The 21,760-nt window shown below is 42.4% G+C and overlaps 1 protein-coding gene and 1 pseudogene across 11 annotated transcripts in view; both read right to left on the reverse strand.

Moving 5' to 3' along the window:
* otofa (otoferlin a) overlaps positions 1 to 21,760 on the reverse strand; it is a 132,794-nt gene that overhangs the window by 87,831 nt on the left and 23,203 nt on the right. For all 11 annotated transcript variants that reach the window (XM_071370802.1, XM_071370801.1, XM_071370796.1 and 8 more), the window contains exon 3: positions 391 to 479. In XM_071370802.1, coding sequence (XP_071226903.1) covers positions 391 to 479 — 89 coding nt within the window. The remainder of the gene's footprint in view (positions 1 to 390; positions 480 to 21,760) is intronic.
* LOC139556726 (U7 small nuclear RNA) lies at positions 2,118 to 2,174 on the reverse strand (annotated as a pseudogene).

Raw genomic sequence — 21,760 nt, forward strand, 5'->3', positions numbered from 1 at the left:
TGACCTGTGTTTGGAGTGTGTATTGAGCATGCTGTGATGTAGGTATCTGTTGGTCTGAGTTTTGTCAGTAGTAGCAGTGATCTCGGTTCTGGGTCCATATGTGTTTAGAGACAAAATAGGACGAGGATCAGAACTGAAGCGGACCTCCACCCTCTCTCTTTGCAAGTTATGGCCAAATGTCCCCTCACTTTCCGAAATTCGAAAGATGCTCATACCTGTGAAATCGTGATTTGTCCAAAGCACCGAAACTAACGCTGCTCGTTCTCTCACGCATCCCATTGTATCATGACAGATCTAGGGTGCTATTTATGTTTATGCAGTCTCTCCACGAGAGATTGTGGAGGTACTTATGTTACAGTATTGCGTTTGAGTGTATTGTAAGTAACTGACCTGTTGGTGAAGACTTTGCTGTAGTTGAACACTTGAACTTCCAGCATCTCATTTTCATCCACTCTACTGGCAGTCGGCCATCGGAACGTCTGAGGGGCGAGAAAGACTAATTAAGGATTCAGCCAAAAACTATGCGACAGTGTGACAGGCTGCACAGCCACAGGCTATAATGATTCAACCACGACATCCACAGTTTACAAGGAAATCATTTGACAGACTGGTTTAAAAGTATTTCATGTCAATCATTAACCACAACAGGCAATTCAAAAAAGCCCATCACCCCTCTCTTACTGGGCCATAGAATATCTAATTACTTGTTTTACTAAGTAAGAGAAAATCTTTCAACCCAACACCAAAGCAACACCACCAGCAACATGAATAACTGAAATTGTCAGAAAACCTTAATTGGACTCCTTCGAGATAAACCCAAGTTGTGCTGCTGAGTAATCTCTAATAAACACAACATAAGTTGCACCACAGCATGCAAACGCTATACATCTCAGTGATCTAATCTCTATTATTAACTGGGTGGTTCGAGCCCCGAAAGCTGATTGGCTGACAGCCGTGGTACATCAGACCGTATACCACGGGTATGACAAAACGTTCTTTTTTTACTCCTCTAATTATGTTGGTAAGCAGTTTATAATAGCAATGAGGCACCTCAGTTTTTTTTTTTTTATTACATTTTTATTTAACTAGGCAAGCCAGTTAAGAACAAATTCTTATTTTCCCCCAGCCAAAACCTCCTCTAACCCGGACAATGCTGGGCCAGTTGTGCGCTGCCCTATGGGACTCCCGATCACGGCAGGTTGTGATACAGCCCGGGATCGAACCAGGGTCTGTAGTGATACCTCTAGCACTGAGATGCAGCGCCTTAGATCGCTGCGCCGCTCGGGGGCTTGGGATATATGGCCAATATACCTTGGCTAAGGGCTGTGTCCAGGCACTCTGCGTTGCGTCTTGCATACGAAGAGCCCTTAGCCGGGGTACATTGGCCATATCCCACAACCCCGCGGGCCTTATTGCTTAAAATTACTGTCCTCAGTTGATTAGCCAATCAGCAGTCTTTCACCCTACCTTATGTAGGTTTTATTTAAAAACTTTTGAGGTTGGAATGGGATAAGGATCCATATAGTTTGAGATACCCTTGACAGGATTTAACTAGGCTACAACAGCAATACAGAGCTGAGGGAATTCAATTGTTCTCTGTCAGTCTTGTCTGTCGTAACGTTGATCTAAATTAGTCTATGTCAGTGCTGGATGTGTGAAGGGAAATGCTGTTTGAAGCTCATCCAGCCATTGCTGATCCATTCTGCTCCTGGTTGCTGACAGCACAGTGGGCTATTTTTACTTAGAGCAGTGATCCACCAGGCCTGCCCCTTTACTTAAACCTGAGGTTAAGCCTGCCACTGTAATCCATACAGACAAGAGACAAGCCCTTAGGTGTGTGTGTGTGTGCACCCACATGAAAAAATACTATAGTATAAAATACTTAAATGTTATACTATTAACTGTAGTGTTTTGGTGGACTTTACTGGACTAAAACACCACAGTGAATACTGTATACTATAGTATGCTGTAGTATTTCCAGTTAACTATAGAATAAATATTGTAGTTAAAGAAAACTGTAGAATATACTATAGTAATCAACGTAGTGTTTTTTCAGACACTACTGTAGTATTTACTATAGTGTTTTTGTTCAATTATCTTTGACATACAGTAGAAGTGGAGGCCTTCACCTTGAGGAAACCTATTGGAGAAATACTAAAAGAGCAAAAAATGTTGGTAGGTAGGACTCGGGTCTGAACAGATAGTTCAGAGCTTCTGATCTTTTCTACAACCTGTCGGGAACACAATATACACTACATGTGGACACCCCTTCAAGTGAGTGCATTTGGTTATTTCAGCCACACCTGTTGCTGACAGGTGTATAACATCGACACACAGCCATGCAATCTCCATAGAAACATAGGCGGTAGAATGGCCCCGTACTGACGGGCTCAGTGACTTTCAAAGTGGCACCGTCATAACGACCTTTCCAACAAGTAAGTTCATAAAATGTCTGCTCTGCTAGAGCTGCCCCGGTCAACTGTAAGTGCTGCTACTGTAAGTGCTGCTAAGGGGAAATGTCTAGGAGCAACAATGACTCAGCCGCAAAGTGGTAGGCCACACGAGCTCACAGAACGGGACTGCCGAGTGCTGAAAAATGCCTTTCCTCGGTTGCAATACTCACAGACGAGTTCCAAACTGCCTCTGGAAGCAACGTCAGCGCAAGAACTGTTCGTCAGGAATTTCAAGAAATGGGTTTCCATGGCCGAGCAGCCGCACATAAACCTAAGATCACCATGCGCAATACCAAGCGTCGGCTGGAGGGGTGTAAAGCGAAAACAGGTTTTTAGAAATTGTTGCTAATTTATAAAAAAAATTAAAACAGAAATACCTTATGTACATAAGTATTCAGACCATTTGCAGTGAGACTCAAAATTGATCTTAGGTGCATCCTGTTTCCATTGATCATCTTTGAAATGTTTCCACAACTTGATTGGAGTCCACCTGTGGTAAAGTCAATTGATTGGACATGATTTGGAAAGGCACACATCTGTCTATATAAGGTCCACTCCTGATCCCCGGGTTTGTCATTTTGGTCAGCGTCCTGCGGCTGGCTGCTCGTTATGGCGCACACATGTCACAAGCACCTGCATGTCATCACTCACCTGGACCATCACCTCCTTGAGGGAGTGACAAGCACCTGCATGTCACTCCCTTTGCTTCCTTCCCCAGGCGTCATTGTTTCTGATTCCTGTCTGTGCGTTGTTCGTGTGTCTTGTTTTGTATTATGTTTCATTTATATATTAAAACGCTCACTCCCTGAACTTGCTTCCCTATTCTCAGCGCACATCGTTACATGAGTAAGCTAGTCACTTAAACATTTTATTTTTTGCCTTGCTAACTTTAGTAGCAAGTCGCTAGCTAGCCATTAGAGTGCAGTTTTCTCCACCAGAAAGTGTTGGAATTTTTTGTTGAATAACCCATTTCGTTTCCCACATCAGATTCAACATCTGGGAAAAATCTGCATCAATGATGTTGTGGAAGTCTGTGTATTCAAACTGCGCAACACAACGAGAAGGTAAGAAGAAACAGGGATGTTCTCAAGCAGCTTATCGACACCACTGTATTTTTTGGCATGCAACAGTTGGCTTTTAGGGAGCATGATAAGAGGGAACATTCCGCTAACAAGGGCAACTACAAGGAGCTTCGAATGTTTCCTCTCCAGGAACTGTGAGTAGCCCTGTTCATTTGATGTCATTAGTGTATGTAGAATCAATCACATACACACACACGATCACATTATTGCACATCGATGTGCTTCTAAACCTTGCTTGGACAAACTCATTCTTAGCTTATTTTATTGGTCACAACACATATTTAGCAGATTTTATTGCGGGAGTAGCGAAATGCTTGTCTTCCTATCTCCAACAGTGCAGTAGTATCTAACATTACACACATTTTAAAGTAAAATAATGGAATTAAAAAATATATAAATATTAGGACGAGTAATGTCGTAGTGGCATTGACTAAAATACAGTAGAATAGAATATAGTATATACATTTGAGATGAGTAAAGCAGTATGTAAACATTATTAAAGTGACTATTGTTCCATTATTAAAGTGGCTAGTGATTCCATGTATATAGAGCAGCAGCCTCTAATTTGCAGGGTTGAGTAGCCAGGTGGTAGCCGGCGATTGATGCCTATTTAACAGTCTGATGGCCTTGAGGAAGCTGTTTTTCAGTCTCGGTCCCAGCTTTGATGCACCTGTACTGACCTCACCTTCTGGATGATAACGAGGTTAACAGGCACTGTCTTGGGTGGTTGATTTCCTTGATGATCTTTTTGGCCTTCCTGTAGGTGTCCTGGAGGGCAGGCAGTGTGCCCCTGGTGATGCGTACCACCCTCTGGAGAGCCCTGAGGTTGCGGGTTGTGCAGTTGCCCTACCAGGCGGTGATACAGCCTGACAGGATGCTCTCAATTGTGCATCTGTAAAAGTTTGTGAGGGTCTTAGGGGCCAAGCCGGATTTCTTCAGAATCCTGAGGTTGAAGAGGCTCTGTTGCGCCTTCTTCACCACACTGTCAGATTGTCAATGATGTGTACGCCTAGGAACTTGAAGCTTTCCACCTTCTCGACTGCGGTACCATCGATGTGCATAGGGGCGTGCTCCCTCCGCTGTTTGCTGTCCACGATCATCTCCTTCATTTTGTTGACGTTGAGGGAGAGGTTATTTTCATGGCACCACTCTTCCCTGTAGGCTATCTCGTCATTGTTGGTAATCCGGCCTACTACTGTTGTGTCGTCTGCAAACTTGATGATTGAGTTGGAGGTGTGCGTGGCCACGCAGTCATGGGTGAACAGGGAGTACAGGAGGGGGCTGAGCATGCACCCTTGTGGGGCCCCTCTGTTGATGATCAGCGAAGTGGAAGTGTTGTCTCTACCTTCACTACCTGGGGGCGGCCTGTCGGGAAGTCAAGGACCCAGTTCAGACCCAGGGACCCAAGCTTAATGATGAGCTTGGAGGGTACTATGGTGTTGAAGGCTGAGCTATTGTCAATGAACAGCATTCTGAGGTAGATATTCCTCTTGTCCGGATGTGATAGGACAGTGTGCAGTGCGATGGCGATTGCATCGTCTGTGGATCTATTGGGGAAGTAAGCAAATTGAAGTGGTTCTAGGGTGTCAGGTAAGGTAGAGGTGATGTGATCCTTAACTAGCCTCTCAAATCACTTCATGATGATAAAAGTGAGTGATACGGGGCGATAGTCATTTAGTTCAGTTACCTTTGCTTTCTTGGGTACAGGAACAATGGTGGACATCTTGAAACGTGGGGACAGCACACTGGGATAGGGAGAGATTGAATATGTCTGTAAACACTCCAGCCAGCTTGTCTGCGCATTCTCTGAGGACGTGGCAATGGATGCCGTCTGGGCCGGCAGCCTTGTAAGGGTTAACACGCTTAAACGTCTTACTCACATCAGCCACGGAGAACGAGAGCCCACAGTACTTGGGAGCGGGCCACATCGGTGGCACTGTGTTATCCTCAAAGCGGACGAAGAAGGTGTTTAGGTTGTCTGGGAGCAAGATGTTGGTTTTCCCTTTGTAATCTGTGATTGTCTGTATACCCTGCCACATACAATACGCCTCGTGTCTGAGCCGTTGAATTGCGACCACTTTGTCTCTGTACTGACGTTTTGCCTGTTTGATTGCCTTATGGAGGGAATAACTATACTGTTTGTATTCAACCATATTCTCAGTCACCTTACCATGGTTAAATGCAGTGGTTCCCGCTTTCATTTTTGCGTGAATGTTGCCATGGTTTCTGGTTTGGGTAGGTTTTAATAGTCACCGTGGGAACAACATCCCTATACACTTCCTGATAAACTCAGTCACTGTGTCCATGTAAACGTCAATGTTATTCTCAGAGGCTACCCGGAACACATCCCAGTCCGCGTGATCAAAACAATCTTGAAGCATGGATTCCAGTTCTTCAGAACAGCGTCGAATAGACCTTAGCACGAGCACTTCCTGTTTGAGTTTCTGCCTATAGGAAGGGAGGAGCAACATGGAGTCATGATCTGATTTGCCAAAGGAAATATGAAACAAAGGCGATGTTTCACTTTTTCTAATGTTGGGGTCACTCTTGGAAAAGTAATCAAATTTCAAGTTGAAAAAATATAATTTAGGGGGTTTTCTCTGCTGTTAAACATCGTGGCGGGTCATTTTTGACCCTTAAGACAACACAAGGGTTAAGTATTGTTGTGGACTTAGAACATCCCCTGGCACCCAGTGTGGCTGTATATGTATACTGTTTGTATGTGTGTCTGTCGGAGGGGTTGGGTTAAAGGACCCAAAGTGTTGGCATCTTCCATAAATTGAACTTGCGATTCCACCATAGAAAGAGTTAGAAAGAATAAGATGAAGCTCCGGTAATATGGATAACTGTTGAAAGATAGGTGATGTGTTTTTTTGAACATTGTAATGGACACAGTGCAACCTTTGGTAGGTAGGCTGCTGGCAAGCTTTGGCTGCGGTACAGCGAAGCCAAATCAGCCCCAGCCCCTGCTCATCTCACAGGGGAAGTGAAATGGCTACAATGACTTTGTGGTAACACTTTACTTGACAGCTAGCGTCCTAACACTTTATGACATGGTCATAACCATGTCATAATATATCATAACAGCTGTCATAACATGCAATAACACTGTCATGACGCATATATTTACACTTGTTGAGACATATATTGCGTGATTTTATGGCTGGTTATGACACCTACATAATAGTGTCAAAACCCACATTTACAGTAGTCAAATGTGTTTTTTCCCTGCCAAGAAGTTTCCTTTCGTTTGAAAGTGTGTTTCTTAAATCCTTTGTTGTTGTCAAGAAGAATTATGACCACCAGAGTCATATAAGCCAGATAGACCTATCACGTACATGCCCTTATGTCAGTCATCAGTCAAAAAGAGGGTGCCTTGTCCTGCTCCTGAAATCTGCTCGTGCATTCATCCTGGTCATCAGCAACAAAGCATTGGGGCAGGGGCATGTCTGACATCAATATGTAAGCAATTGCAATGATGATTGAATATGGTCCATTTCAGAAAATGTTACAGTATTTAACATAAACATACTGTTGACAAGTAGGCTATGGTGTAATGGAATGTTTTGCCTTGTGTGGTAGGTTTTGTGGGTTTTTACACGCTTATGTAGGTCTCATAACCAGCCCAAAAAAATTAAATAATAACGCAATATACACTATTTTTTATACAGACTAGCTAAAAATAAAAAATTACAAATCCAATGGATTATGATAATTTTCTGGTAAAAAAAAGGGTAGGTGTTTTGCATCTTCTATTTTTATTTGCTCCGTGGCTCAAGTGGACACAAGCCTGTTGGCTCATCTCAGTCGCAAAGAAGAACAACTCTGCAACTGTTCCTGATTAATAAACAATGTCATGCTGGTTGGTAGTAACATTCAAATAAAGCCCTGAAATGAAACGTAGGCTGAAAACAATTTGTATATCATATCATAGGAAAGATTGGCACATTGGCAAAGATTTGACTAAAAGGATGACTTAAATCGTTGTGCAACATCATCAGTAAGCTCTGGCTATCGTCTTTCAGCTCGAAAAAGTGGATTACTACTGGTGTGTGCGTTTTAAAAGTCAAATTTCAGTTGGACCTTGTGTGCAGTTGATCAGTAAAGTGATCTTAATCTTAATATCCAACTTAGTTGTTTTTCTAAAAAACAAATATGTGTAATTTCTAAAGTGAAAATCCCCCCCCCCCCACCCCACACCCTAACTTGACGCTCTTAAAGAGGCAGTGTAGAATATTCAATGTAATGCTTCTCAATAGGTAGTAATTTTACACAATGTAGTAACCTAGCATGTGCTTCAAAAGTAGCTAGAATTCATATAGGTCCAATATGCTATATCTCAGTCAATTAAACAAATCTATCTTCTGGTGCTCCTGAATTGTATGTTGTGATCCGCACTTTTTCAAGTTGGGAGCCCCAGTGTTACCAATACATAAAACAAATTGAAGAGGGGCTAAGAGCTCACTTAAAGACGAGATGTTAATCCCATGATCCGCTGTAAAACCAGGGCGACTAGAAGGGTGAGCGGCATACTGCGGTCCTCCTAGCCATATCACATGATTCCTCCTAACTGCTGCCATATACACAGATGATGAAAACATCTAGCCTGAGATAAATTATGTAGCTACAGCACTCTCTGTCTCAATCACAGAGAGCAGCTTTGAGGTATAAAGTATCTATAATTAAGAGCTCCTTATAGTATTCGCTCTGAGAGTTTATACTTAACATCAGCTAGGAAGATCCTTTCAAACGTAACACCCACTTCAGCATTTGATGTCCTTTTCAAGTTTCAAACTCAACAAAAGCCATGTAAAATAAATTATCATATGCTTATGTAATGTGTTGAATAAAAACAGTTGGATCAGCCTGATCATGGCCTATGCTTCATCCCTTTGATAACATCACACTCCAGTTGGAGGAACAGCTATAGGTCATTTTCAGGGGAAATTATGTAATATTTAGTGCTGTTAGTGCTGAGTGGTTAACTGAAATTCCCTGTATTTTTCATATTTTAAATAACTAATTGACCAAATTTGGTTCAATTATTTGAATTTCATTTTGTTCCGTTTTTTTCTGTGAACTCAATGTGCAAATCGCACAGTTTCTCTAGGGATAAATCAGATCCAGCCTGACCTGTGTGATGTAGTAGGTAGTAATGAACTACAATGACCAGAATTCATTGCGCATCTTACTTTTACGACTGCTATGTAAGCGAGAAGAATGCACGATCGTGAGGTGCTATATAGGGCAGCTTTTGCTTCGCGAGGTATCTCTACCTGAAAAGACATGATTTAAGTGATTGATAGTTGGTATTAACCAGGCATAAAAGTATGCCTTATTTACTTTGAAGAACTACACAATAGTGATTTTGTCAGACAGCAGAGGCAGCAGCTCGACAGAGATGAGATGGTGACTAGGAATTAAATAATAAAGTCATCAAATAAAACAAATGTACTATACACAATAACTGAAATATTTTATTAAAATATAGTAATGTGAATAAATGAGGTTAATAAGTGATCATCTGTAATGGGCAGTCACTACCATCATGGGGCTTATTAATTGTTTTATTCTGTGGGACATTCAACCCACATAATGCATAGTGTATTTAAAGTTTTAAAAAATTATCGAAAACCGAAATCGAAAACCGTTATTATTTTTTTTATAATCGAACCCAAACTGAATTGACCTCAAAAAGCACTAATCGCTCAGCACTAAGTACTGTATTTCCTGGACAGGGGAGGGGCAAAGGGGAGGTAGTCTACTCAGGGTTTCCCATCCTGTATTCAGCACTCCACTAAGCAAAGCCCAAGCTCAACTCTGAGAGTTGCATTATTGAAGAGCAGAGGATCGTTGCGACCTCACATCACATCAACACACACACCCTCACTTTCAGAGATGATGACATCTTACATAATTCACTAGTGTTTCTTCAATAATTTGTTTTATCTATGACTTGAGAGATCAGGTTTCGCACTACAGGAGAAGGTGCTGTACAGAGACTGCAGATAATGCTACTGTATGCTCACTAATGGTGAACAGATTTTCAAAGCCTTTATGTGTGTTTGTTTGCGTGAGTGTGTGTTTCTCCTAAGATGAAACAGCATCTCTTATACACTCTTAGGGTTCCAAAAGAGTTCTTCGGCTGTCCCCATAGGAGAACTATTTTTGGTTCCAAGTAGAATCCTTTTTGATTCCAGGTAGAAATCTTTTGGGTTCCATGTAGAACCCTCTGGGGAAAGGGTTCTGCATAAAACCCAATAGGGTTCTACCTGGAATAAAAAAGGGTTCTACTTGGAACCAAAAAGGGTTATTCAAAGGGTTCCCACATGGGGGACAGTTGAAGAACCCTTTCAAGTTCTAGATGGCACCTATTTTTCTAAGAGTTCAAGCTTGGTCCGCTGGCTGAGAAATTCCATCTTGTGCAACTCTCCCCATTTTGCTCCTACACTTTCTCTCTCGCTTTCTCTCCATCTCTTTTTGTAAATTGGACAGTCCATTTCTCTTTTTCTCCCTAGCCTCTGTCTCCCAATCACTCAAGCATCTCTCTCACACGTTCTTAGTCTTGCTATATCTTTCCCTATTCCTTTGTATCTCTGCATCTTTCTCTACACCTTCAGCAACACATGCAATGATTCATGTTGAGTGCCATACAGCCACTCATAGAGAGTAATTATTCTTTATGTGCCAAATGAAACCTGATGCAAATAACATGACAATAAAAATAAAAAACACTTGTTGACATTAAAACTCTTCAGTATGAATTAGATTTACCCAGCAAATGATCAATGGTGATCATTATGGTCATTAAGGCAAAGTGCCATCAGTTAATGACACTTCCATGAACACATTTTTATCTGATTAATGATGCACATAATTAAACTATTCTTCCCACACAAGTACAATCAAGAACATCCACCAACAAATAAGGTAATTATAGTAAGAAATAAGTGCAATATACTTACCGCATTGAGTCAGCTTTTCTCTGACTGCTGCACTCTTTAGAGCTAATCTAAAGTGATTTGATTGTGAACTGAATTAGACTGGACTGCAGTCTTGATTAAACTCCAATTAGTGTTTGCTTTCTTGCTGTGTGGGGCACTGAGGCCATCTGGTGTGGAGTTAACTGCAGAGAGGGAACATATGTCGAAGCAGCTTTCACAGAATCGTACATGGTCTATTAAACAGATAGAACTATGCAATCAAACTGCAAACGTTTCTTATCTTCACGCTAAAAAACCTTGGCTTAACTTCTGCTGTCCAATGTAACAAGTCAGAATTATCTGCTGGTACTTCACTATACTATCCCTAGCCTGTGGAGAGTCGGAAATGGGATCAAACAATATAGCTGCGAGCAGTAATGCCAGGGTTCAAGTTTTGGCCCCATTGAGCTACCATCAGGACGTATTGGACACATTGCCTTAGGATGAGCTACTTCTGTTATCCTTACCACACTTGCCTAATATCAGAACTCAACACACAACAGATCGATTAGGTATTTTTGACAATTTTCAATGATGTTGACTACTTTAAACGCCATCTTCTCCCGACCCACTGTACCAATTGGCACATCATTTTATATTTATCATCTATGAACCCATGTCTTTAAACGCATGTTCCAGGCCTCAAGCTCAAACGATATGGCCTCAATGAGCCAATGAGCTTGCATAAATGGTTTTGTCCTTCCACCATGCGTCTAAAATGAACCATACTCATATCCCTGAGCATGTGTGCCAAATTTCATAATTTGGAGACAAACAGATCAAGAGAGATAAACATGTGCCCCTTATAGCGCCACTGTGTGGTCGATCCGAATGTGCTAGCATATGTTGACTCTTAACAGTGTTAACAACTTGTTTCCCAAGTTTTTGTTACAATACTAATCCGTGTCTGAAAATATTGTGTTGAGAGACATTGGTCAATAGATATCAAGTTCATGAGAGTGTGTGGCCAAAGCATCCTTCTAGGTCTCATTATCTGATGGGTATTTAATTATTCTTTCACCAAAGTGGCAGAATTGGTATAATACTACTACTAATAATAATAATGTCCGAGAAGAAATACAATAGGGTTTCACCAGCTTCGCTGCTTGAACCCCTAAAAAGTGTTAGAGAGAAGTACACTATAGACACAAAAGTATGTGGTCACCCCTTCAAATTAGTGGATTCGGCTATTCCAGCCACACCCGTTGCTGACAGGTGTATAAAATCGAACACATAGCCATGTAATCTCCATAGGCAAACGTTGGCAGTAGAATGGCCTTACTGAAGAACTCAGTTACTTTCAATGTGGCACCGTCATAGGATGCCACCTTTCCAACAAGTCAGTTCATCAAATTTCTGCCTTGCTAGAGCTGCCCCGGTCAATTGTAAGTGCTGTTATTGTGAAGTGGAAATGTCTAGGAGCAACAATGGCTCAGCCGCGAAATGGTAGGCCACACAAGCTCATAGAATGGGACTGCTGAGTGCAGAAGCATGTAAAAGCATGTAGCATGTAAAAATTATCTGTCCTCGGGTGCAACACGAGTTCCAAACTGCCCATGGGAGCTTCATGAAATTAGTTTCCATTGCTGAGCAGCCGCACACAAGTCTAAGATCACCATACGCAATGCTAAGCATTGGCTGGAGTGGTGTAAATCTCGCCACCGTTGGACTCTGGAGCATTGGACTCTGGAGCTGTGGAAACGCGTTCTCTGGAGTGATGAATCAGGCTTGACCATCTGGCAGTCCGACGGACGAATTTGGGATTGGTGGATGCCAGGAGAACGCTACCTGCCCCAATGCATTGTGCCAACTGTAAAGTTTGGTGGAGGAGGAATAATGGTGTGGGGCTGTTTTTCATGCTCCGGGCTAGGCCCCTTAGTTCCAGGGAAGGGAAATCTTAAAACTACATCACACAATGACATTCTAGACGTTTCTGTGCTTCCAAATTTGTGGCAACAGTTTGGGGAAGGCCCTTTCCTGTTTCAGCATGACAATGCCCCAATGCACAAAGTGAGGTCAATACAGAAATGGTTTGTCGTGATCGGTGTGGAAGAATTTGATTGGCCTGCACAGAGCCCTGACCTCAACTCCATTGAACACCTTTGGGATGAATTGGAACGCCGACTGCGAGCCAGGCCTAATCGCCCAACATCAGTACCCGACCTTACTAATGTAGTGGAAAGCCTTCCCAAAAGAGGGGGGACCAACTCCATATTAATGGCCATTATTTTTGAATGAGACGAGCAGGTCTCCACATACTTTTTGTCATGTGGTGTATCTTAAAAGCTTTTATATATATAAAGTGCCTTCAGAAATTATTCATACCCCTTTATTCCACATTTTGTTGTGTTAAAGCCTGAATTCAAAATGGATTAATTACTTTTTTTCTCTCACCCATCTACACACAATACCCCATAATGACAACATGAAAACATGTTTTTAGAAATTTGGAACATTTATTGAAAATGAAATACACAAATATATAATTTACATAAGTCTTCACACCCCTGCGTCAATAATTTGTAGAAGCACCTTTGGCAGCAATAACAGCTGTGAGTCTTTCTGGGTAAGTCTCTAAGAGCTTTGCACACCTGAATTGTACAATATTTGCACATTCTTCTTTTAAAAATCCTTCAAGCTCTGTCAAGTTGGTTGTTAATCATTGCTAGAAAGCCATTTTCAAGTCTTGCCATAGAATTTCAAGCCAATTTAAGTCAAACGGTAACTAGGCCACTCAGGAACATGATCATCAATGATGTCTTGGTAAACAACTCCAGTGTATATTTGGCCTTGTGTTTTAGGTTATTGTCCTGCTGAAAGGTGAATTCATCTCCCAGTGTCTGGTGGAAAGCAGACTGAACTAGGTTTTCCTCTAGGATTTTGTCTGTGCTTAGCTCCATTCTGTTTCTTTTTTATCCTGAAAACCTCCCCAGTCCTTAATGATTACAAGCACACACATAACAGGATGCAGCCACCACTATGATTGAAAATATGGAGAGTGGTACTCAGTAATGTATTGTATTGGATTTGCCCCAAACATAACACTTTGTATTCAGGACAAAAAGTTAATGGTTGGGGCCTCCCGGGTGGCGCAGTGGTCTAGGGCACTGCATCGCCACCAGAGACTCTGGGTTCGCGCCTGGGCTCTGTCACAGCCGGCCGCGACCGGGAGGTCTGTGGGGCGACGCACAATTGGCCTAGCGTCGTCCGGGTTAGGGAGGGTTTGGCCGGTAGGGATATCCTTGTCTCATCGCGACTCCTGTGGAGGGCCGGGCGCAGTGCGCGCTAACCAAGGTAGCCAGGTGCACGGCTGGCTTCCGGGTTGGAGGCGCGCTGTCTTAAGAAGCAGTGTGGCTTGGTTGGGTTGTGTTTCGGAGGATGCATGGCTTTCGACCTTCGTCTCTCCCGAGCCCATACGGGAGTTGTAGCGATGAGACAAGATAGTAATTACTAACAATTCGATACCATGAAATTGGGGAGAAAAGGGGGTAAAATAAAAAATAAAAATAAAAATAAATAAGTTAATGGTTTGCTACATTTTTTGCAGTATTACTTAATTGTCATGTTGCAAACAGGATGCATGTTTTGGAATATTATTATTCTGTACAAGCTTCCTTTTTTCACTCTGTCAATTAGGTTAGTATTGTGGAGTAACTACAGTGTTTGATCCATCTTCAGTTTCCTCCTATCACAGCCATTGAACTCTGTAACTTTTATAAAGTAACATTTAGCCTCATGGTGAAATCCCTGAGTGGTTTCCTTCCTCTCTGGCAACTCAGTTAGGAAGGACCCCTGTATCTTTGTAGTGACTGGGTGTATTGATACATCATCTAAAGTGTAATTAATAACTTCACCATGCTCAAAGGGATATTCAATGTCTGTCTTAAAAAAAAAAACATCTACCAATAGGCGCCCTTCTTTGCGAGGCAATGGAGAATCTCCCTTTTTTTTAAAATCTGTGTTTGAAATTCACTGCACGACTGAGGGACATCACAGATAATTGTATGTGTGGGGTACAGAGATGAGGTAGTCATAAAAAAATATTTTTAAACACTATTATTGCAAACAGAGTGAGTCCATGCAACTTATTATGTGATTGTGTTAAATAAATTTAGGCTTGCCATAACAAAGGGGTTGAATACTTACTGACTCAAAACATTTTAGCTTTTCACTTTTAATTAATTTGTAAAAATGTACTTGCTTGACCATGCTGTGGGTCATGCAATATGCAATATTTGCTTGGTGGACTTCACCGGACAAATGTTGCTCTCTGGTTTTGTGATGAAACGAACATATGTGTAGTTTATTGTTAATGTGAATTTATTCCGCCACTGTGACTTTTGTCTTTTTGTTGTCTCTGCCTTCGTTCACTGTGGCATATGAACGAATGGGTTATAGAGCAAATAATGCAAATACCACAACGTATAGTAGGTTTCTATATGGCTTTTTTAATGGCTTGGCCTGGTTCCCCATTGATTTTACTGGGTTTGTATTGGGTTCTGTGGAGGGAACATCATCTTGGATTCAATAAAATGACTTACTTGCAGATACCCAAATAATTGTCTGTATGGTATAGCAATTTTTGGGGGGATTTGCTGAAACTATTGCAATGTGTCACCATCAAACATATCTGATATCGACCTTATACCTTTCTGGTACCGGAGGTGGAAAATGCTATCAAAAATTCTAGGGGGAAAGACCTTGTTAGTAGCCCCTTCCTGCAGTCAATGACCAAAAACGCTCTCTTAGGCCTCATGGGTGGAACGTTATTAATATTTCTCATACTTAATAAAGATGATAAAAAAGAAAAAGAACATCTGGTGTTCTATGTCAAACAGATTTGTTATATTTCAGGCTTCTGTGATATATTGGGATGCAAACTAAAAATGTAATACATTTCACCTCTATATCAGACAAGGTACAGGTGTCTTCTTTTTCAAATCCCATAACCATGTGTGTGAGGTGTATACTTTTGCTTCAAAGTAGATTAGTTTAAGACTACCAAGAATCACTGCTGTAATGAATAAGGGGAGTCGGATCTTAAAAGCTTGAGAGTCGAGATACAGAAACTCCAAGGCTAAGGTTGATAAATCATAGTCAATGCTAAACTACCTTGAGTTGTCCTGAAACTATCCTGTCCATCTAACACCAATAAAGTAATTGTACACGAGAGGCTGTGCTAAAAAGGTTGTTTACCACAAACTCAAGTGTACAATTGCTTTTCGACAAGTGGTTGCCATCTAAATAAAAAAATATTATTTTGATAAATGTATTCACAGGCTACTATTTCATCCTGACACATCTATGGTTGCTAGCCATCATTCTATCGGTTAGTCGTTCGTTCTAAATATTCCGTTGCCATGCTGGCTGGCAACACTCTTATTCCTTGCTTGTTAGCTAGCCAACTACGGCTAACACAGGCAGGTGCAGCTAGAATAACAGCAAACTAGCAGCGAATGCTTTTGTTTAAGATGTTTTTGATGATTCCATAACAATGACCTTACGATGCACGATTTCGCCTGGCATAGAAAATGTGCTTTCTCGTCAGGACGCTGTTGTTAAAAGGAGCTAGCCAACTACACAGCTAGCACAATCACTTCAAACTGAACCCGGTAAGACAGCAAACTAGCTGCATTTCATGTTGTTTGACCTGTTTTTCTATTGACATTTCCTTGTATATATCCATAAAAATGATGCTGATTCGTGATTGTGTCGATAGACAGACAGCAACGTTTGTATACACCCCTGTTTGGCTAAAAGCAAGGGGAAATACAGTCTAGATGCTTTTTACAGTGGAGATCAAATTAATGAATTGGCTGGCTGTGCTGATGGGACAGTGGATGCTCAGGGATTTCTCAGATGGAAAAGAAAACAAGTTCCCCCTTTTTGGATCATAGGCTTACACATGCTAAACAGGTGTCTCAACCTATCACAATGCTTGCTTTGAACCACCCATTGTAGAATACCCTCTAACTCACATCCCAAGATTGCTATACCATTTTCTTATAAACCTGTCGAGACCACCTTTTCAATATCACCAGACATCGGTCTATCAACCTCTGCACCATACCCTTTCAAAGTCTATCAATCTAACCTGCCAATCTGTACACAGACATCTATTCAGAATCCATACATAGAGCACAGGGACATGTCACTTACAGTATACCCATGGCTATACCAATAGTAAGGCTTTAGCCATTGAAGACATAATACCAGAAATCTGAGATCTATAACTGTGGCACTAATATTCTATTACCTCAGCTGGGCGCAGTAAATGTGGGCTCCCGAGTGCAAGAGGCGTCACTGCGGTCCCTGGTTTGAATCCAGGCTGCATCACATCTGGCTGTGATTGGGAGTCCCATAGGGTGGCGCACAATTGGCCCGGGTAGGCTGTCATTGTAAATAAGAATTTGTTCTTAACGGACTTGCCTAGTTAAATAGATATACTGACACTTACCAAGGGCCTGAAAGTTCACTTGTACAAAGCTAGTTTTTCTCCAGTTTTGGACATGATGAGACAATTATCTTCTAGCTATTAATGGTCATGATCTGTTTTTCTCGCTCTGGTAAAAAGAGGCAGTTTGTTGAGGGGGTTTCTGTCGTTTTCATCTCATAGAAAGATGATCATGATTAAATCAAATCGCATTGGTCACAAACATGAGCTCATTCTACCGGTGCATCAAAGCAGGGACCGAGAGACTGAAAAACAGCTTCTATCTCAAGGCCATCAGACTGTTAAACAGCCACCACTAACATTTAGCGGCCGCTGCCAACATACTGACTCAACTCCAGCCACTTTAAAAATGGGAATTGATGGAAATTATGTAAAAATGTACCACTAGCCACTTTAAGCAATGCCACTTAATACAATGTTTACATACCCTACATTACCCATCTCTTATGTATATATACTGTACTCTATATCATCTACTGCATCTTGCCATCTTTATGCAATACATGTACCACTAGCCACTTTAAACTATGCCACTTTATGTTTACATACCCTACAGTACTCATCTCATACGTATATACCGTACTCTATACCATCTACTGCATCTGCCATGCCGTTCTGTACCACCACTCATTCATATATCTTTATGTACATATTCTTTATCCCTTTACACTTGTGTGTGTGTGTAAGGTAGTAGTGTGGAATTGTTAGGTTAGATTACTGTTGGTTATTACTGCATTGTCGGAACTAGAAGCACAAGCATTTCGCTACACTCGCATTAACATCTGCTAACCATGTGTATGTGACTAATAAAATTTGATTTGATTTGATTTGATTTGATTTGATTCACTGATTTTGATTTGCATTGATGTCAGAATGATTAGAGGGACAATAGAGTGCTGAGTAACAGTTAATGCGAGTGTAGCGAAATGCTTGTGTGTCACGATCGTCTAATGAATTAACAGACCAAGGCGCAGCGTACGTAGAGTTCCACATGTTTAATCAAATGAAACTCACAAAAAACAACAAAGAAGAATAAACGATACGTGAAGTTCAAGCAGTGCTCACAGGCAACTGCACAGAAACAAGATCCCACAAAAACCAGTGGGGAATGGCTGCCTAAATATGATCCCCAATCAGAGACAACGATAAACAGCTGCCTCTGATTGGGAACCATACTAGGCCAACATAGAAATAATAACCTAGATAGGAACACACCCCCTAGTCACACCCCAACCTAACCAAAATAGAGAATAACAAGCCTCTCTATGGTCAGGGCGTGACATTGTGCTTCTAGTTTTGACTGTGCAGTATTATATAACAAGTAATCTAACAATTTCACAACAACTACCTTACAAGTGTAAAGGAATTAATAAGAATATGTACATATAAATATATGGATGAGCGATGGCCGAACTGTCACGCTTTACAAAAATCGGACCCAGAAGCAGACCAGGACAAGGTGAGTATGAAGATGGTGAGAATTTATTTAAATGATGAGAACGTGGAGGTAGATAGTTCCGGGTGGCGGAGCGGACAGCGGAGGTGGGTTGATGGGAGTGGATGAGCAGATCCAAAGGATAGGAAAAAACACTAGCGACGAGCAGACAGGGATGGGTGATGGGTTCCGGGAGAATGGCTGTAGATAGAACAAAACGGAGGTCAGTTAAAGGCAAGCAGATGTACAAAACAATAAAACAAAACAAAACAAACTCTATAACTTGGAGACTGGTTCGTGAGCAAAACATACTGGTCATGGCTAACGATCCGGCAGGGAATGGAAGTCAGGTCAGAGCTTTTGAAGGGAAGAGATGATGATCAGGACAGGTGTGCAGAATACTGATGGGACACAGGTGCGGGTGAACATCAATCTCCCAACAAGCTAATTCGCCCGGCAACCAGACAGGGTGCGTTCCAGGACACCTGAAACACACTCCAGGACAGACACACAGGCAAACCCAGACTCAGGAAGCGGGATTCGTGACACGAACGGCATAGGCAAGATGCAGTAAATGGTATAGAGTACAGTATATACATGAGATGAGTAATGTAGGTTATGTAAACATTATATAAATTGGCATTGTTTAAAGTGACTAGTGATACATTTATTACATCCAATTTTTATTATTAAAGTGGCTAGAGATTTGAGTCAGTATGTTGGCAGCAGTCACTCAATGTTAGTGATGGCCATCTGATGGCCTTGAGATAACAGCCATCTGATGGCCTTGAGATAGAAGCTGTTTTTCAGTCTCTCGGTCCCAGCTTTGATGCACCTATACTGACCTTGCCTTCTGGATGATAACGGGGTGAACAGGCAGTGGCTCGGGTGGTTGTTGTTCTTGATTATTTTTTGGCCTTCCTGTGACATCAGGTGGTGTAGGTGTCCTGGAGGGCAGGTAGTTTGCCCCTGGTGATGCTTTGTGCAGACCTCACTACCCTCTGGAGAGTCTTACGGTTGTGGGCGGAGCAGTTGCCGTACCATGCGGCGATACAGCCCGACAGGATGCTCTCGATTGTACATCTGTAAAAGTTTGTGTGTTTTTGGTGACAAGCCAAATTTCTTCAGCCTCCTGAGGTTGACGAGGTTTCTTCTTCACCACGCTATCTGTGTGGGTGGACCATTTCAGTTTGCCCGTGATGTGTACGCCGAGGAACCTTTAACTTTCCACCTTCTCCACTACTGTCCCGTCGATGTGGATAGGGGGGTGCTCCCTCTGCTGTTTCCTGAAGTCCACAATCATCTCCTTTGTTGACATTGAGTGTGAGGTTATTTTCCTGACACCACACTCCGAGGGCCCCCCTGTAGGCCGTCTCGTCGTTGTTGGTAATGAAGCCTACCATTGTAGTGTCGTCTGCAAACTGATGATGATTGAGTTGGAGGCGTGCACGGCCACGCAGTCATGGGTGAACAGGGAGTACAGGAGAGGGCTGAGAACGCACCCTTGTGTTGAGGATCGGATGTTGTTTCCTACCCTCACCACCTGGGGACGGCCCGTCAGAAAGTCCAGGACCCAGTTGCACAGGACGGGGTCGAGACCCAGGGTCTCACGCTTAATGACGAGTTTGGAGGCCATGCACGCCCTATGGTGTTAAATGCTGAGCTGTAATCGATGAACAGCATTCTTACATAGGTATTCCTCTTGTCCAGATGGGTTAGGGCAGTGTGCAGTGTGATTGCGATTGCGTCGTCTGTGGACCTATTGGGGTGGTAAGCAAATTGGAGTGGGTCTAGGGTGGAGATGATATGATCCTTGACTAGTCTCTCAAAGCACTTCATGATGACGGAAGTGAGTGCTACGGGGCGATAGTCGTTTAGCTAAGTTACCTTAGCTTTCTTGGGAACAGGAACAATGGTGGCTCTCTTGAAGCATGTGGGAACAGCAGACTGGGATAGGGATTGATTGAATATGTCCGTAAACACACCAGCCAGCTGGTTTGCGCATGCTCTGAGGACACGGCTAGGGATGGCGTCTGGGCCGGCAGCCTTGTGAGGGTTAACACATTTAAATGTTTTTCTCACGTTGGCTACGGTGAAGGAGAGCCTGCAGGTTTTGGTAGCGGGCCGTGTCAGTGGCACTGTATTGTCCTCAAAGCGAGCAAAGAAGTTGTTTTAGTTTGTCTGGGAGCAAGACAAGACGGGGCTGGTTTTCTTTTTGTAATCCGTGATTGACTGTAGACTCTGCCACATACGTCTCGTGTCTGAGCCATTGAATTGTGACTCTATTTTGTCTCTATACTGACGCTTAGCTTGTTTGATTGCCTTGCGGAGGGAATAGCTACACTGTTTGTATTCGGTCATGTTTCCGGTCGCCTTGCCATGATTAAAAGCAGTTGTTCGCGCTTTCAGTTTTGTGCGAATGCTGCCATCAATCCACGGTTTCTGGTTGGGGAAGGTTTTAATAGTCACCGTGGGTACAACATCACCAATGCACTTGCTAATAAACTCGCTCACCGAATCAGCGTTTACATCAATGTTGTTGTCTGAGGCTATCCGGAACATATCCCAGTCCACTTGATTGAAGCAATCTTTAAGCGTGGAATCAGAATGGTCGGACCAGCGTTGAACAGACCTGAGCACGGGCGTTTCCTGTTTTCGTTTCCGTCTATAGACTGGGAGCAACAAAATTGAGATGTGGTCAGATTTGCCGAAAGGAGGACGAGGGAGGGCTTTGTATGCGTCGCCGAAGTTAGAGTAGCAATGATCCAGAAAGAATACATTAAAAAAACTAAATACTGCATAGATTCCTAAGAACGAGAAGCGAGGCAACCATCTCTGTCGGCGCCATCACGAAAGGAGTAGGCATGCAAAGTAGAAAATAGGACGAAACATTCCCCTCAGAAATGACATTGTCTGTCAGTGTGTGTGTGCGTGCGTGTGTGTGTTTGTTAAACAAAAACTAATAAAAACAGCAATGAATAATCCACAGTAAGAAATGCAATGAGGAACTTCGTAGTCACAAGTACCCATGAAACCACTGCCTTCAGTAACGCAGTGTGGGGAAAAATAAGAATCTAAGGTACAGGAATTTCTTGCCTTCAGCATTATCTAGGAATACATTTCTTCTTCCATTTATTCAATGTGCTGAGACTTTGGAGAATACCTCTCTAGGGCAGCCCCCCAACCTTAGAGAACAGTGAGCAACCAGCCAGGAATATTTTGGAAGTGAAAAACAATCCAGTCTCTATGTAGTCTACAGATGCCTGTAGTAAACATCTCACAGTCGCAAAGCCCAATGACAAACCAGCATATTTCCTGGAGCTTGTTCTGGTTTGGTTAGTCGGACAGGAATA

The sequence above is a fragment of the Salvelinus alpinus genome, chromosome 27, assembly GCF_045679555.1.
Source record: "Salvelinus alpinus chromosome 27, SLU_Salpinus.1, whole genome shotgun sequence".
NCBI lineage: Eukaryota > Metazoa > Chordata > Actinopteri > Salmoniformes > Salmonidae > Salvelinus > Salvelinus alpinus.